Raw genomic sequence first — 19,268 nt, 5'->3', positions numbered from 1 at the left:
CTCCCATGCCAAAGTTCCACTTTCATATGGAAATGTTTTAGCGCAAAAGTCTCTTTAAATGCTGAACGATGTGCTCCAAGCTATGTGCATTATCAGTGCATGTGTGTTTACCATGTTTACATTTCACAGATCAATGATTCCAAGGACAGGCTATTGTTATCGCATGGGCAATACCATTTTCTTGCACGGGTAAATCAATAGGCCTACATAAACAATGAGACCAAAAGCATTAATTTTCATGTTCAAAATACTTTTATCACTCTAACGGAAGCATATCAAAGGCATAAATTAGTTACTATTGGTAGTAAGCCTACACTTGAATCTTATTATATTAAAACATGTTCAATTATAACAGTTGAATTTATTAATATTTTGCATGTGTTCCCCGTACTCATGAATGGCGAGGTAGCGTCCAGTTCATTGGAGCATGCGCAGTCATTCCTATCCTACGGTCTTCGTGTGATCGGCTCATGTCACAATTATCGTGATTGGATGGGGCTTCACGTTTTCCTACCGTCCGACGAAATTTTTTAACCAATCAGAAAAACTTTTTCATAATATTTTTGTGAATAAATTACTGAAGAGAATATAAAAACCCCGCCATCATCGGCCAATCCGTTCAGGAGTACTGGTTTCAGGAATATCACCCAGCCGGGCGAAAGACGTGAAATCTCTGTGTGAGGATGCTGAATATGAGGCATTTTGATACTAGAAAGGTGGGCTTGTAATTTCCGTCCGCCTTGCGACAATAACCTACATTTATGACTTTTACAGCTTAATTAGGAAATACTATAACCTATTAAATGCTGAATGGCCCGTGTTGGTATCTTTTTTGGATTTTTTTTAGAAATTAAAATATGACCATCGCCCGTTTTCCGACATAGTGATTTGCTGTAGTACGAGCCAGTGGACAATTCTTGAGAGCAAAAGAGACTACGTTTCCATATGTTGTTTACAAAACATTGCAAATCAGCCCTTTTTTGAAGGAAAAATTCACAGAAGGTCCACTTTTTTTTTAGAAAACTTTGAAATGAGCCCATTTTAAAGAAAAATTCACTAAAGGTCCACTTTCTAGCACTCCTTGAACCACTCCTTGCATCCCCCCACACAAAATAAATCCTGGCTACGGGCCTGTTCCCGGACGTACAGGCAGGGGGCCTAGGGCTCAGAATACAGACAAGGTCATCAAAACTATACCCATGCAGAATTATAAATGGTACATTTTGAATAATGTGATCAAATCATTAACCTTTTACACCACAAAAGTGATCCACAATTGTCACTTACAAGCAGATACCTCACAGGGGTCTGATTTGGGATAGGATAACGCATCTATTATACTTCATGCCATAAGCTTCTTAGTAGCTCCTTACTGAGCTAGGGGACTGGTCCAGAGACCCACAGGTTCTGGGTTCAAGTTCCAGTCAAGGTCATTTTTTCCACAGGGAAATAATAACTTAGGCACAAGGCATGTGATGCAATACAATGCTAACAAACTGTCATGAACTCAGAACATGTAAGGCAAATATTTGCATGCAAAAGATACAAGTTTATGACTGGATCACATCTGTTGCAATTGTAAAAGCATCTCTGGGGCCCACTTACATATTTTAATATGTAGACCCCCTATTATAGGGTCTAGACGGTATACGAGCTATGTAAGAATAGAATATGCATGTTAATGGTATCTATATGTAAATTTATGTTAATGGTATCTTATTAATCTTATATGGAACACTAACCGTCTAGACAGCATACACATGCATATGAATGGTTATAGATGTTTCTGTGAAAGTTAATCCCCATGTTGAATACAGCTATATATATAGCTCTGCTCTGCTCTGCTCTGGTAGGTGGATCAAGAGGTACTTTAAATCTAAAGTGGCAGGGATGTACCACAATAAAAGTAGAAAAGTAGGGCCTTTCAAGTAAAATGTATAGATCATTCAGCACACAACCTGAATAAAAATGGGGTCATTCGGTATGAAAAAAAGTGGCTATTGAGGTAACAAACTGTAAAATGCATAGGGATCATTGGGTATAAGTTTGCCAAATGAGGGTCATCAAGCAGGGTCTTAGCTAGCCACCCGTCTGGCCGTCTACGACGGCCAGTTTGCTCCAGGACGGGCAAAATTAATGCCTTTGACAGATGCTATATTATAAATTGTATGTTTTGAGAAGCTAATTGACCTTTTTAGTAGACCCAATTTGTAGAACAAGGCCATATCAGCACATATTTGAACTTTTTGAACCCCCAATGGGCTATAGACATCTGGTAAATGTTTTAGGTCAAATTAGGACAGGCAATTTTATTCAAATGACGGGCAACCCTCAATTTCTAGCTAAGACTCTGTCATCAAGTATAAACATGTCAAAATACATAAATAAGAGCCAAGCTGTAAAAAAAAACTTGCCACCTTGGGAATTTGAATCAAACAATAGTCACTCACTATAATCATGATAATGGTAAGAAGTTGTAGGCATACAGTGCATAGGCTGTGTTGCCCATTTATGGTGAAATGATTTCAATCTATCATCATTGTGGGTAATTGGGCACTTGACTTTGTAAATAAAATGGGGGGACGGGGGGCTGGGTAATGGGTAGCAGGAAATAAGAAACGGGGGGTCATTGAACACCTGAAAATTTAAAAGAGGGGGTCATACGGTAGGTAGGCCAGTACAAAAAAATGGGGTAATTGGGTCCAAGCTGGTTTGAAAAAAGGTATTATATCACACAAATAAGAAACAGGGGGTCATTGAACACCTGAAAATTAAAAAAAGGGGGTCATACGGTAGGTAGGCCAGTACAAAAAAATAGGGTAATTGGGTCCAAGCTGGTTTGAAAAAAGGTATTATATCACACATGCTGCGTATCCATTATGGAAGTGCTCTTTTTCCAGTTTTAAGTCTCAAACTGATGTTTTATAGCTGGCTAATATGGCTAGTTTGGTAATTCTTGGTAATTCTTCAGGATTATACAAACAAGAAATAGGCTTTGCTCTTTGAAATGCTCAAGCTTGATAAATAATGGCATAATAAGTTGAGAAAAAAAAATTGAATTAATGATTGTTTATTTATATTGTTGAATCAAAATCATACAAATAATGCCTACCTCACCTCTGGGGCAATGACCCTTGGACACAAGAATTACAAGGTAATAATGAATAGAAAACGGATGGACGTATATTCCTGGAGAGGGCGCTATTATAGTTTCTTCAGTAAGTAAATTAATACTCAAAGCTCCTGGGCTACATTTTTATGTTTCAAAATCTCACTATATCAGTCTGCATTTACTCTTGTGGGGAAAGGGTGCAGCTTCCCCCCCTGAGAAGTCTCCCTCCTCTTGCCCTCCATCTATGGAATACTTGCTGCTCTAATATATGAGATATTTAGGTTTTTGTACTTTTCAGTCCATGTTTGGCCGTTTTCATCAACTTTTTCCCTTTGAAAGTTGCCCTGCCTTCTTCTGGAAAAATTGTGGCTATGCTCCTGCATGTACTCACACTTGCATCATCATTATGCAATTGACTGCATTATATCATCAAATAATTATTTATCTACACACACTGTCTTTAACATTTAATGAACATTTTGACTGTCAGATTTTTTTTCAATATTAGTAATCTTCTGTTTTGAAATATTGCTGTGTTTTAGTTTATACCATTGGTAAATACTGAATTTCAGTTGTGACAATACTGAAAGTATCTTAGAGGGTTGGCATACAAAATCATTTTAGAGCAAAAGCATTTCAAGAATTCTTCAGTTATTTTCAAAGCGATCAGTACACTGAATATGATACTGCAAACCAGTACTAGTTGGCAGCATCCACCAAGATCAACCCTTATCTTGATTCTGACAATAATACGATAGTCTGTTTCATCTCAAGTTGAGAGTATAATGCTATGCCATGTTGGATTTCACAGTGACAGATTCAAATCAGTGCATTTACAATGGTTGCATCACACGCACTGTGATTTGAAGAAAAAAATGCATCATGTGAATGCACCACTATATTTGATATGCGTTCTGAATGGATATGGAATACAATAAAGCATGCACACTCTATCTACACATATTAGTATTCATTTATACCATTTCACAGCTAAATGCTGAATTACATGGAAGTTACATTATAAAAGACATTAAAATTGCACAAGATTCACATATCTACAAATTTACAATATATATATATAATTAAATATTTATACATGAAGTTGTGTTCTTCTTTCGTGTAGAAGAGTGCTCAATCCTATGACGGAGAGCATGTATACATAAAATTAAAAGAAACAAATAATAACAACATGGAATAATTTGTTTCTTTTAATTTTATGTAATTAAATATTTAAATATTAAAGAAGCTAAATGACTGAGAAACAGGTCATTGCTAACATGTAAAAATGTGAACATAACTGAAAACATTGAAAATATATTTAAATAAAAGCAGTGGCGGCACCACGGGAAGGGAGGGCATGAGGGGGCAATGCCCCCTAGTCAGAACTCTTGCCTTCCCCCCCTTTCCCCAGTAAAAACAGAAAATTACTTAAAATGACCACTTTTTGCTGCAATTTTATGCACAATTTTTAAATTGCCCCCCCAATTCACTTTGCCCCCTCAATGCCCCCCCGAAAAACAATTCCTGGCCCCGCCACTGAATAAAAGTACCATATTGCACATAAATTACACTTGTCTTCTGAAACAAACTCATTTTGTTCCCAACTCAACCCTTTCTAACTAACACCCCAACTCCACAGAAATCACCCCTCAAGCTCCACTCTTCCCCCACAAAGCAAACCCCGGAACTAATCACAAAAGCATAATTACACACATATATACCACACCCTTCACAATCCTGACAACCAGCCCCTATTCCTCCTATCCCACTGACACCGTTCCTCTCAAGCTGAAACTCCCCCCCCCCACCCTCTCATCTCAAACAGAGCACCCCACCCATTTTATCAACCAATTTATCCCAGTCACATCAAAAAAAGTTCAGAAGAACTAAGTAAAAACACACTGACACTGATGGTTAAGTAGCTTTTTGAGGTAAGAAATGGCACTGTTACCAATCTATTGGTTTAATATACAAGGTTACGCTTACAATTTTTCCACTATGTGCCGTTACTTAAGCTGTGGATATGTGTACCCGCTTACATTGATGTAAACAACTTCAAATATTTGGGCAAAAAAGTGTGATAAAAGAGTAGAAATAAATGTAGCTGCTCTCAGTTATCCACACCCAAATAATGTGTCCTTGGCAGTAAAAATGTTTATATGATGGGTTCGGCTGCCCCTAAACCATTATTTATGTTTTTAGTGCCTCAGCCACATTATTAGAGTGTAGAGGATAAATCATTACCCTTTATTTCCTAAATCGACAGCCTTAACCTAGAGTCCGAAGTTTTCCGTTTTACGGAAAACGGAAAAAAATCACGGAATCGGAGGTACAACACGGAAAATGTCATTTTTGTATGACGTGACAAAAATTGTTATAAAGATAAGAGAAATAAATGTTAAAAACAATCTGAGCTGTGTGTGTGTCAATTTTTATGATAAAAATACTGTTTAATAATACCGAAATCAAGGTATATTACCAAGGCATGGCCCCTATTCATCCAAACATCGTAACAGTCGGCTTATTATCGGGATGATATTGCAATCAGAGCATATTGATAGCGATATTGAACACTTTATTGTGACATTAATATCATTCATAATCATTGCTTATACATTTTAAGCATTATTCATAAAACATGGATTTACAAATTGTACAACACGGAAAATGGATTTTAGAAAACGGTAAACTTCGGACTCTACCTTAACCCTAACCCTCCTGGAATTATGCTGACAGTCACCATTATACCAAGGATGTAAAAACATCCCCTTCTTACAAATATACATTTATAGGCACACAGGCTCTTGATATTGGGTCTTCACTCTTCATTGTGCCAAAGATGGCCATCTATAAGTATCTTATCAATTAATACCGGGCGATTGCCAGGCTTGCATGGATTGTAAATAGAAGAATATAAGTTTAGAAATTTGAACAAAAATGAAACAATTGTTGTGTCCCTGGTAGAACTACCAGGCGAAAAGGATCCCCCTTGGACTACACAATAAAAAGTTCCCTATATAGGATTACTCAGGGGGAGTGGTTAAAACAAGAGCACCAATGGTGCTGTAGCCTTACTGAATTCACTCCTGTCCACCTGTGCTGATTATGCATGTTGCAGTGTGCTTGTGCAATTAAAATGACTTTGCATTGTGCAAGTTGTTGCAAGATAACATAATTTCTATCACTGACTATTCTCCATTTACAATTTGATATCTAGATGACCTTTGACGACCTCATTTGTTTCATTCACACCTATTGCCCAATCAGAGCCCTTTTCTAAGAATTTCATAACAATTGGGTATGTGACCCCTGGGTGACATTTGAACAGCTTGTTCTTGACACCCACTTGACCCTTCCCACAAAAAAGGCACATTTTACCCCAAGATGACCCTTGACCTCAACATCCCTTACCCAATAAATCATTGCTACCAATTTCAAATTACCATCTATTTTAAGAAACTTTAACCAAATCAGCACATTAACATACAGATAGAAATGGTGATTGCATATTGTATCTTTCTGAAGAAGTTCAGGCAAAGAACTACATTCTGTATTAATATATAGATGCCAAGTCACTAAAGACATAAAGAAAGTATGTACTTACATTGCTGTTGTCTACTGATATCATACACATGTATATCCATTGGCCTTGGTGCATTAGTATACCGCCACATAGTCACTTGATTTGCTCCCGTATGTTTCTCCGCTCTGATCACTGCTAACAGATCCCAGTCAGTGTAGTAGATGTAATTACCGAACAAGGTCATGGCAAATGGATGTGAGGCACGGTCCAAAATCACTTCACGCATTGTTCCGTTCAAACTTATTCTTTCGATAACTTGACTGGAATCAAAAGAGAGGCGAAGTAAGTTAGATTGATGTGATAACACCACGGATCAATCAAAATATAAAAGGAAACTTATAATTTGCACATGGTCATATCTTCAAATCCTGTCCATCAAAATGAACCAAAATTGCACACAGGATTACTTCATTATTCTACTCTAAGCACATGTCAGTAACCAAGCAGTTGCCCAACTGACACGGAACAGTTTCTTGGACCACATGTCACAGCCTATTTGATGTGTGTGTAAAGCAATTGCAACAGCAATGTGGACTTTCCTGTCTCAGGATTGCCTACCAAAAATAACACTCATACCCAACACACCCCGACATTGGCAAACACGGACACATACGCCCCGAGCACCACAGCACTCTCTCATATTGCCAAAATTTCCAGGCTGTGATATGTGATAAAGCAAGCAGTTCCATGCCAGTACAATTTTCAGTTGTGTCAGTAAGGCAACCGATCGGATATTGACATGTGATTGAAGAAGAGTAATATGCTTCCATTGGGAAGGGGAAATCAGATTAACATCAAGATATTAATTACCCAATCAAACTAGATGGTACAGCTGTGTTTAAGCAAACACAAAGATCTATGCCTGTGACCATATACCTACCCTGATATCCCATAACTAACCGTGACCTCCAGGGTTGAAGCTACAAAAAGGATCATCTAGGGGCCATGGGCCATCATTGCACCAAGTACAGGCTCTGAGGCTACTTCAGTTCTTGAGTTATAGAGGAGAGCAAAGATATTCACATTTTGGCTCCTGTGGCCCATGACATTTGACCTCTAGCGACGAGACTACAAAAAGGATCATCTGGGGACCATGGTCATGGGCCATCATTGTACCAAGTATGGGCCCTGAGGCTAATTTAGTTCTTGAGCTAGAGGAGAGCAAAGCAAGTGTCTCACGCCAAAGAAGGGAACACTAAACATAACAAATACAATATCTATACACCGTTGCGAGGGTATAGCTAAACTGCACCATACGTAACACTATGGTAAATCTGCCATTTTGGTTTGTCACTCATGATACCTCAACCATTCATTGGCATGAGCACAAAATCAAATGATTAATTCAGCACCTTTACGTTTGAGCTTTACAAATGTTTGCGCATGCAGTGCTTAGTGCATGTGTTTGAAACAACACACTTTGAATCAGTGTTTGTCAGTCACAGAGGTACACTTTGGCAACCTCTGTAGATTAAATTCAGACTTCCGCTCTCCCCATGGTTAATTTAGAATTGGGTAAATGAATCATGAAAGTACTCCGTCCTTCGGAGGTGACGTTAAGCCGTCAGTCCCGTGTGCAGAGAGCCATACCTGTACATGTATCTCGCAGCCAGTTTAAAAAAGAGTAGGGTGTTAACCCCTGACTGTTCCCAACCTGTCCCGGTGTTCAAATGGACTCCAATGGAAATAAGCTTCAATAAGAGGCTTTCTTGGGTTATCCAGGGTTGTCAAAACCCTAACAAATCAAATCAAAAATCATGAAGTGGCTTCCATGTACGGCACACAAACATGGTGAAGTCTGCCATAATCTTTGATTTTACCTCATTGGACTAATATCAAGTACTCAAAAGTAGGTTACATCTTATCCCATTTTGTAACCATTTCAACATATATAATTGAAGACCGAATTAAAAAACCTAGTTTGTGTCTGACGTCAGGGCTAAGGCGCTGTGTGATTGGTTGCTGACCTGTGCAGTACGGCATTTTTGGTCTGGTTGACAGAACGTCATATGCAAACCAGTCTTTTTAATTCTGTTTTCATTCATCATCAGTCGGCTGCGGAGCAATTTAAACCTCGTTTTACTTACTAGAAGCCATCTGCCCAGTAGAGTTTCCTCTCATCATAATCAATTGTGAGTCCATTTGGCCATTTAACATTGGTGTCCACCAAGGTCACTCTATTTCGGCCTCCCATGGTGGATTTCTCTATCTTGGGAGCTTCACCCCAGTCAGTCCAATACATCATGCTACAGGTGAAAGGGAAAATTAAATAACCAATTGCCAAATGTGAACCTGTCAAAATAGGTATATTTATATTGATGACTTTTTAGACTTTTACATGGAGAAACATGGACAAATTAATACTGACAATAAACACTATTATTGGTTGCGCCCACATTATGGCGGCACCTGGTAATACAAGGGGAAAGTTGCCTCTGTCCCCACCTTCTTGTATTGTGCTGGTATAGGGGTTGAAGGGCCTGATAACAGGTTCCCTATCTGTTCTATGCTAAAAAGAGGTAATATTGTGCAGGCAAAGCAGCAATTTTTGTCCCTTGAATATTATTTGCAGTGTATTTCCATCCCTTTGCTTCTATTCAAGCACTAATGTTCATTCGATTAACTGAATTTGGCTTTGAATTCAAGTAATGTAAACCCATAACAATGACTGTTCATGAAATTTGTTACTAGACTGGAACATAGGCTGGTCAGGCCTGCTAGCATGGGCAATACATGTAAAAGGGCTTCACAGGTTCAAAAAAACAGATGTCTTTTGCTAGGTTCCCATGAGCTAAAGGACTCTAGAAGATCTGCATTTCTGGTTTCCCATGCATGCTTATACCAGACTGTTAAAATGAGATGTCAAGGAGAAATAAATATGTTGGTAATGCACAAAGAAACAAACTTACAACTGCTATACACAAACCTACCCATTGCATGGGTCAACTACAATTGCCCTTGGAACAGAAGAAGTGAGAAGTTGTACTCTATTTTGTCCACTGAAATCTGCTGTGAATATGGCATCCAATCCTTGATCCGTCCAGTATAGTCTGTTGTGCAAATAATCCACTGCTATGCCTTCTGGATTGCGGATTTCTACAAGGTAAAAAGTGTTTGTCAAGGTTAAATTATCACATCCTTTGAAAGTTCATTGCTTCATAAGCCCATACTGAATCTACATTCCTTTTTTGTTTAAAACCTGTTATTATCAATTCCTGGCAGCCTTTTTTCTGTGTGAATCATTTCTGTTGATCATGTGCTTTTTTTTTTTAATAACCACAACTCTCTTGTAGCATTTTGTTTCAAGGTACGGTATTTCATTCATTCAATTTGTTAAGTACCTTGTTACATGTGGCCATTGTAACGATATGTTCTCGGAACATTATAGACTATACAGCCATCTCAAAAGCCAGCTGTAGATTTAGAGAATAAAAGGATTTTGTCTTTTGCCTATCCAATATCGTGTCATAATGGATGGGCTGGCCAAAATTTTTATCGTAGTGGATACCGGCGCACAATTCTTATTCTTATTCAGTTTTAATGTAATTTTTGCGAGAAAAACTGCCCTTTTTCAGAAAAAAATAAAGTTACTTTTGTGAGGACATCCCCGTTGTTTTAAGGTAGCTGCCTCGGATACAACACCCTTGCAGAAAAATAGCTCCTGTGTCTGATCAATCAGGTCTATTCATTTAAACCTTTAACATAACAAAGAAAAGTATTTTCCCCACCTATTTTAAGAGTCTTATAAGAATTGTAACAATTCTTATGTTTTTCTTTATTTTTTGAAAATTCCCTTAATTTTGACAGTTCTTGATTTTTTTTGCCCACTTAGGAAGGAGCTATGGTTACCAAACTTTCAGGGATAGTAAATAATTTAGATATTAATCTTATTTACCATCCCTGAAAGTTTGGTAACCATAGCACCTTTCCCTGTTGGCTAAAAAAATCCTAGAATTTAGGTAATTTAGTGTTTCTAGAAAAAAATCAAAAAATCATAAAAAAGTACCAACATTCCTGTTAAATATATACTTAGGTAACACTAAGTTGGAAAATAAACTTGGTTTGTATTATTCTGTGATATATTGGCAGCAAAATGAAACTTAAAACTTAAATATACAACTGCTATAAAGGAGAGAAGAATCAGTTTTAATAAAATCTTTGTTTTCAAAAATGTTGCTATTTTGAGAAATTGGCAAAGTGCCAAAAGCCCTTCCCTGTAGTAATTCAATGGGATTTTGAGATGACAAAAAATTGCGTAACTCAAAAACGCTTTGTTGGAAAAAATTAAAACTTGGCAAGTAAGGTTTTCTCATCAATACACACATCCTATATCATTTTCAAGGAGTTCTGAGCATGACACTGTAGCCGATACAGCCACCTTAAATGAACGAAACCATCACGAACATCTAAGCCGCCCGAATCGCGTTCTTAGTTCTCGCCGTGTATTACGCTAACGCATTATCGCTACGATCATTGAGGAGCAACAAGCGTGCAGCCGTTGCGTGGCGGTAGCGCCTACCGACTAATATCACTATCAACTATTGTGAGATATTATACACCGAAAACCAATCAATGACATCCTTGTGATCATTGACAGATACAAACCTATGAGGGAATTCAATTTTTGATCAATTATCTCCAGGTAGTGAAACGTAATGTCTGACCATTGATGTGTACAGTTGATTAGATACCATGTGCCTTCTCTCCCCTTGAGGCCATTATTATGTTTGGAGTTGGCATAACCATCAGTGACATGGACTTGTTGCTACAGACTTGATTGCTACAGACTATATTTTGGTAACATGGAAATTTTCATGTTTTTAACTGAATTCGAAATAAATGTATAAACAAATCAACTTACGTTCGGTCACAACATCTACTGGAGTCCCTGATCCAGTTGCAGATATGGACATGATTTTCTTCTCAGTAACATCTGTGAAAAATATGCGCTGTGAGTCGTAGTCAAAATCGAGTGCCACTGCCGTTGAAAGTCCTGTGATTGGCTGGACGGGCATGGCATGGTTGTTCTCATCCATATGTATACTGAATATATCTGTAGTGCGTGCAAACACCAGATAACTGGAAACATCTGAAATACAAGCAGTAATCACATACATTTAAAAAGAGTATTATTATACAAAAGCAAGTTCACTCAGGATTCTCTGGAGCTTATAAGACAAAAAATACCAACATTTATGCTTTTCCCCCAAATACCTTTTCCCCTGAAAAGGCAATAAGGTCAGCAATAGTTCTACCTGCAACCTAAATCTAACAAGAACTATTCCCACACATTACAAAAACTTCACCAAAAGTCACTGTCTGTGAATTCAATCAGCATTCACTGCTCATTATAACCAGTCCTGTCACTTTTTTTTATTTGCACTATTATTGACCCAACTTGAAATCTGATTTCGAATGGGGGGGCTAGATGAAACTGCCTTAAACTTGTCCACACCGCTCAGTGGTAAGTGGTTCAATATACATTGTTGATGTTTTAGATTAAAAAATAGTCTATCCACCAAAGCTTATCAGGGAAAACACTCATATTTTTTGTGGCAAAATTCAATGACAGATCAGATTCAGAACTGTCTATCTGCAAGCTTCCACAAATGCTTATGAGGGAATGTGGTTATCTTGTAACACTATTCAATTACACCCATTCAACTGACATTATTATTATTACACATCATTTAAAGGATGACTCCGGCAATCACAACATTATTCCTAATATGATAGAAAATTAATTATCAAGCACAAATCACATGGTTTTATTTGAAACTCATATTGACCATAAAAACAAATAAAAACAGCTGGCTCCCAACACGCGATATTCAAAATACCCGCACCAATATTGTCTAGTGCAATGATGTCATGGTTACTTGTGGTGCTCAATTGTTGTCAGCCTTCATTGTATTACTGGGACTATGTTGGACTGGGATTATTTTTATGGTCAATAGGAGTTTGTTGCAAATAAAGCCATGTGATTTGTGCTTGATAATTAATTTTCTATCATATAAGGCATAATGTTATGATTGCCAGAGTCATCCTTTAAACTCTTTTTTCAAATGTACAGGTCAAATATATCAAGGTCTATTGCAAATTTAAGAGATGATGTGATGCTGCAGTCACCTGTCTCTGATTTATTGAAGCTGACCCATTGACAGCACTGGAGTCTACTTACCTTCACAGCTAGTACCATCAGCACCAAGTTGTCCATAAGCACAATAACATTTCCGTGGCTGGCTCTCACCATCTGGGAGGGCAACGCACAAGCTGTCACACCCACCATTGTTGTCCCTACATGGATTGTCCGCTGGAATCAACGACAGATGATACGTAATTATCAGTATGGGAGGAGCATTGGGATATTTCAGTTAAAAACCATACACTCTATTTCTCACACAGGGGATGTAGACTTCAAAAAATCATCCATTCAGGTAACCCTATTTGAAATTTGTACTCCCTGTGTGGAAGATTAAGGTCATATCTTCCATAGAGGGTACGGAATAGTTCATTATGAAAGTTAAGCTTCAAATGGTATTGGTTGTATTGATAGTCTGCAAATGAAATATCTCATTGACAAATACAAATAAGTAGTCTGTAAACTCAAGAACACATTTGAAGCTATTTTAAAGGATGTGCTAGCAACAATGAATCACAACTTACTATGCTATTTTGATCCAGCCATAATGTACTTAGCCGGGGAATTCATTGATTATAACAAATAAGGGTGTCTTTTTTTGACACCATGGCATGTGTCCATGCTAAGGGTAGTTAAATGATACCTGAGTACCAAACCCAGTTAGGAAGTATCCAGTTGAACGGTAATCCCAGGGAGTAATCTCAATAATAAAGGAAACACCAAACCTTGATGATGTCTGTTACTTTTTTCTTCAAAATTGATCTTGCATCTTTGGTAAGAGTTGGATTTTAATCCACTTATATTTAAACTTCAATGTACATATAATACAATGAAGCTACATTTCTTTCAACTTACGTGCATCTGGTTGAACTCTGGAGTCATATATAGCTATGTCTCTTAGTATGGCTAAATCTCGCTTTAGAATCTCTGGTTGTTGGTTGTTAATGCTCTTGCTTGCTCTGTAGACATATCCTTCAGTACGATCTACCCAATATACCTACATAAAATATACAAGAATAATTCCATTACATGTAAATATTTTGCATGTATTTTTGTGCAATTATGAGAACAAATGTCGTTGTTGGTAACATTCTGACTTTGATCAAAAGTTCAGGCCATTAACCAAATGCAAGGTTACCTGGGAACCTGACCTAGTGGTGTAAATGTGAGCAGCATTGACAGGGGCACAACTATTGCACACAGGTGTAGGAAGGCTACTTATTAGTGAGACTTTTGTAAGCCATAACATTGAGCTCCCTTCAAGGCTTACCCAAGTTAATGAACTGACTGGAAGATTGGTAGGATATCTGCAAGTAGTAAATTTACTACAGTAGAAATTTCAATTGAATGAATATAGCCTGACATAGCGTTACAATTTTTTGCATACATTGCACAATGTACACCAGCGTGTGGGGGTGTGTGTACGTGCGAAACATGGAAGTGAATCCAACTATGTCAACTTAATTATGATTGGTTAGTATTGTATCCAAGGTTGTGCGTTTGCGTTGTAGTTTGAAATACGCTATATTCGATCATGGTTGGATCACGTACAGCTGTTGAAAGCTGTGTTCATTCAATTGATATTCCTACTGTAGCAGTATTCTGATGTTTGGCAAGCTAATATAGGTAATTTTGCCAGTATTATCCTACACCACATCAGAGTAATCAAGCGGGTGGGATTGTATAAGAGACTTATTTAACTAAGGTTTAACGTTTCTTAGGCAGGATGTGTCTACAGAATGATCGACTGCAGATCCGTCGTATAACGCTTTTTTTAATGGGAAATGAACTTTGCTGCTTGGATGATGTCATGATGAGGTTAGCATTTATTCCGTATTGAAAAGCGTGTTCCGACGGATCTGCAATTGACCGGCCTCCTTAGCCTACGCAAAAGTTCCAGATAATATTGAATCAAGGTACATGATAATAAGGATAGAAGAAAAGGTAGCAAAACTTACCCAATCCATGAATATGGCAAGTCCATGTGGATTGACAAGATCTTCTTGTAGGTACTGCCTATTTGTCCCATCCCAATCTATGCATTCCAGTCTACTGGTGACAGAATCTACCCAGTATACCTTATGTGTAGACATATCAATACAGATATCACGTGGCACAGAGACGCCGGTAGTGATGAGATCAGTGCGATTAGTAGCATCCAAAAATGCACGTGTGATACTGGGAGTCTGGCCATAATCAGCCCAATATATGAATCTAAGATTAAAAGAGTCACAGAAAGTGGACCATTTTAACAATGGGACTTTTGGCGGTATGTGTGTATGCTTTGAAACGAATGTGCCCACTTGTTATGTACAGGACTATCTGGGTGCATGGTGACGTAATCAACACAGCGATGCACCAGGGGTACTCAAGTTTGGTTATACATTCATACCAATTTTTTGACAAAATTGGACCCAGATTTAGACCCAGATTTCTTACTAAATTAACAAAATTTTATTTTTTTTTTCACAAAATTTCAATTTTGTTTTGAAATTTGAGCTCCAGTTAGGTGAACTTGTCAAGAAACTTCAAAAATAAACCAAAATTGACCTAGAAAAGGGTTACACCAGAGGCCTGAAAACGAGACACATACTTGAGGATTGTCATTTGTACGGAGTACCTCCCTGATGTAAATTTCTGTCTATAGCCTACCCTTCAACCTATACACCCAGCACCACATGGTGCACACTTAATTGAATGGGACCAGCCATGATATACTATTTCTGTCAAATTTTAAGTTTGTTATTCTTTACCCAAAATGATGAAATAATATTATTAGTAATAACTGTCAGGAATGATTTCTGTCCATTTTAAGCCAAAATCATGAGGAAAAATGAAAGAAACCACACTTGCTATATTGGCCGCTTTTAACATGTAGATCTATGAAGGATTTAATTACAACATTAATTCAATATTTGGATGAAAATGGTGTCAAAATGCTCAGGAGATCATACTGCATCAAATAAGCCTGTTCCCTAAGAAATATGAAACATCACCCTTTTTAAAAGGCTGTTTAACCTACCCCTACTTTAATACTCTGACATTACTCTTGCATTTGCTTACTTTTTGATGGGGTTTACAGCCATGGTGCGAGGCATTTCCGTAGGCGTCATCCACAATATCATTCGATGTGATCCATCTAGACGACTCATAGTGAAGTATGTGCCGAAACTATGCACATCGGGGAAATACATATTTCCTAATAATAAAAAAGTGAAATATATAAATAGGCCTATAACAAGATGCTTCAACATTCAGTTAATGCTCATACTGATGCACTTCTTGTATTTTTTATTATTAATTAGTGATGAGATCGGTGTGATTAGAGGCATCTAAAAATGCACGTGTGATGCTGGAAAGTGGAAACTGGCCATTATCAGAACAATACAGGAATAAAAAAGTCACAGAAATCTTTCCTTAGGCAGGGAAAGCGAACCATTTTAATGATGGGACTAATAACACATTTGGTGTGATTAAACAATATGGGCTGTTTGATACTGTGTGAGGCCTTTGATTCCCAAATGAGAACAATAGTCTGCATACTGTTAACCAGCATTGTTGTGGTAAATAATGGTTTGTTGATGGTACAACTCATTGTTGCTAATGTTAAACTTGTCAAAGTATAAATTGTGATTGTATCACACAAGTAACTGAGAAACTTGTGGTTGTGGATTTAACATGGTTTGGAAATAAGCTCTTCATATGAATTTGACATTTGTTTCTCTATTCTGTCGGTCCATGCCACGTCAATTCCGGTTGATGATGCGACTCACGGTCGAGTGAAAACAAGTCCCTGATTCGATTTTTGTTGATGATTTCTGTCATTGGTGTTATGTAAATTTTGATCGCAAATAGTCAGTGGAATCAAACAACCGTTTCTTAGTCTTCAGAGTGGAAGAAACTTACTTGATTTACCGCTTATATACTGACAAACTTAAAATTAAATTCCATGGTCGAGTGTCGTTTTTTCGTTTTTCCGGAATTGAATGTCACTCCAACAACATCGCTGTGTAGCCTCCTTCACAGCCGATTTCTGTTGTTCATGACAAACCATGAGCCACATGCAGTTTGGGCCCGAGACTAGAGATAGCCCGGATGTTGGACTGACAGAATATGAATTAGATATTGTTTCCTCTATTTGCTTGTGGCCAACAAAGTTAGCCTACATTAGCTTTCAGAGCAGCTTTGTCTAAAACAGAATCATTGATATTCTGAATTGCAATTATTTGCTTACCTGCAATCCAGTCAATGGCAAGTCCTCGTAAGCTAGCTCTGCCACTTCCTACAACCAAGTCCTCCAGACCAGAGCCATCTGGTCTAACACGCCGTATGGCATTCCGTTTCTCACCATTTCTTTCCAAGTCAGCAAAATAAACATATCCCAGGTTCATAACAGGTTCAACATGTAGAGTGTGACGTTCTGTGGAAATATAGACCAGTCTGTAAATGGTATGCTCAATATAAAGCACCCAAATAAATAGTGTCGACTCTGCATATTCTAATTATTTTGAGGGAGAAAAAATATCAGATATATCATGGATAATAAGTTAGTTTGACTTACTTGACTTACTCAACTTATCTGCACAGGACGTTGTGTCCCTTTGCCCCCTGCCAAGTAAGCCTCCTCCATTCAGTTCTGTCTGTTGCTTGTGTCTTTGCTTCATGTGGGATCATTCCCAGGCCCCTCTGAATTTGGTCCTTCCATCTGGTTGGTGGACGACCTGGTGGTCTTCTCTTGCTGAAGTCATTAATGTAGGCTTGGTGGGGAAGCCGATGTTAAGGCATCCTGAGTATATGCCCAGCCCATTACAAACGTCTCCAGCAGATAACATCGTTAATGGAGCTAGTGATGTTGGGACTCTGCGGATTTTGTCAAGCAGGGAAACTCCAAGCATTGCCCTAAGGCAATGCATTTCAAAAACATCCAGTCTGTGTCGATCGGATTCATGTAACGCCCAGGATTCTGACCCATAGGTGGCAATAGGGAGGATGAGTGACTGGTAGATCCTTACTTTCAGCGATCTGGTGATGTCATGATTAAACCAGATGGTATTTTTTTCAATCTACCAAATGCCCAGGCTGTCAACTTTGTGCAACGTTTAATATCCTCTTCTACTGAGGGCACACTATACTACCCAGGAAGACGAAGTTATTTACTTTGTCAATGGGCATTTGGTTCAGTATGATATCTCTTGGATATGATCTTGCATTTTGTTGGGTTAATTTTCATTCCCCAGCTGCTACATGCTTTTTGCAATTCATTAGTGGAGATTTGCAGGTTCTCAGAATCCATGTCCATGAGTCATCTGCATATCGGATGTTGTTAATGCACATGTCACCCATCTGCACACCTGAGCCTAGATTTTGGATGTCCTTCATGACATAACTCCAAATATAGATTCAAGGAGGCATGGTGAGAGAAGACATCCCTGTCTAACTCCAACTAGGACTTCACCAATCGGTGATCTTTCCATTTACCACAACTGAGCATTTGGTTTGCTCATACATTTTTGCAATGAGGTTCACCAGTTTGGTGTCTACTCCTACTGATCACAGACATTTCCAAAGGGCCTCCCTCCATATGGTGTCAAATGTTGCTTTGAAGTCTACAAAGTTCCAGTGTATTGGAATGTGTCTTTCTTTAGCCTTTTCAAAGATTTGGCATTTTGTAAATACTGCATCTGAGGTGCCTCTGGAACTCCTGAACCCACGCTGTTCCTCTCTCAGATTGTTATATACAGTCTGTTGTATTCGGTTAAGAACCATCCTACAGAATACTTTTCCCGGGATTGACAGGAGGGTAATAGCTCTGTAGTTAGCTGGGTCCAGTTTGTCGCCCTTTTTGTACACAGACCTTTACTCCAGTTTTCGGGGATTTTTCCTTCAGCCCAGGTGGTGTTGATGATCTTCACCAACATTTGTTTCAACATGGGTCCTCCTGCTCTCAACACTGAGATCTGCAGAAATCTTATTCCAACCACACGCTTTGTTGTTTTTAAGCTTCTTGATGGCCTCTTCAAGCCAGGTTAAAAAGCCTATGTAAGCAGCAGTAGTTGGCATATTTGAATTGCAGCAGCAGGCGCAACAACTATATTTTATGAAAGAAAACCATGCACCCATATTTTGCTATATTTCCAGACAAAATATGGCAAAACCATAATGGTTGGCATGTCTGGTATTGATAACAGCACTAATCCCATGTTGAGAATTTTACATGCAGAATTCCCAAACAAACAAACAAACACACAAAGGGAAACATTAGTATGTTGAATACTTACGGCGTCCAGCACATGGTACCATTGCTTCTTGAAATCCATTGTCAAGACCAAACCCCCTGATCACATAATAGAGTGTGATCACTGCAAATGATGTCACATCTGGTAAAAAGAATAGACATTCATTTGATGAATCTTATGAAACATTCAAAAAGT

The 19,268-nt window shown here is 38.2% G+C and overlaps 1 protein-coding gene across 2 annotated transcripts in view; it reads right to left on the bottom strand.

Annotated features, from left to right (window-relative positions):
* LOC140155805 (low-density lipoprotein receptor-related protein 2-like) overlaps nt 1-19,268 on the bottom strand; it is a 98,932-nt gene that overhangs the window by 79,085 nt on the left and 579 nt on the right. For both annotated transcript variants that reach the window (XM_072178778.1, XM_072178779.1), the window contains exons 2-11: nt 19,116-19,214; nt 17,072-17,257; nt 15,901-16,036; nt 14,796-15,051; nt 13,693-13,834; nt 12,877-13,008; nt 11,557-11,784; nt 9,626-9,791; nt 8,783-8,941; nt 6,717-6,955 (exon numbers count right to left, since the gene is read on the bottom strand). In XM_072178778.1, the coding sequence (XP_072034879.1) occupies nt 6,717-6,955; nt 8,783-8,941; nt 9,626-9,791; nt 11,557-11,784; nt 12,877-13,008; nt 13,693-13,834; nt 14,796-15,051; nt 15,901-16,036; nt 17,072-17,257; nt 19,116-19,214 (1,743 nt within the window). The remainder of the gene's footprint in view (nt 1-6,716; nt 6,956-8,782; nt 8,942-9,625; nt 9,792-11,556; nt 11,785-12,876; nt 13,009-13,692; nt 13,835-14,795; nt 15,052-15,900; nt 16,037-17,071; nt 17,258-19,115; nt 19,215-19,268) is intronic.

The sequence above is a fragment of the Amphiura filiformis genome, chromosome 6, assembly GCF_039555335.1.
Source record: "Amphiura filiformis chromosome 6, Afil_fr2py, whole genome shotgun sequence".
NCBI classification, from domain to species: Eukaryota; Metazoa; Echinodermata; class Ophiuroidea; order Amphilepidida; family Amphiuridae; genus Amphiura; species Amphiura filiformis.
This window is presented reverse-complemented; position numbering and strand designations above follow the sequence as displayed.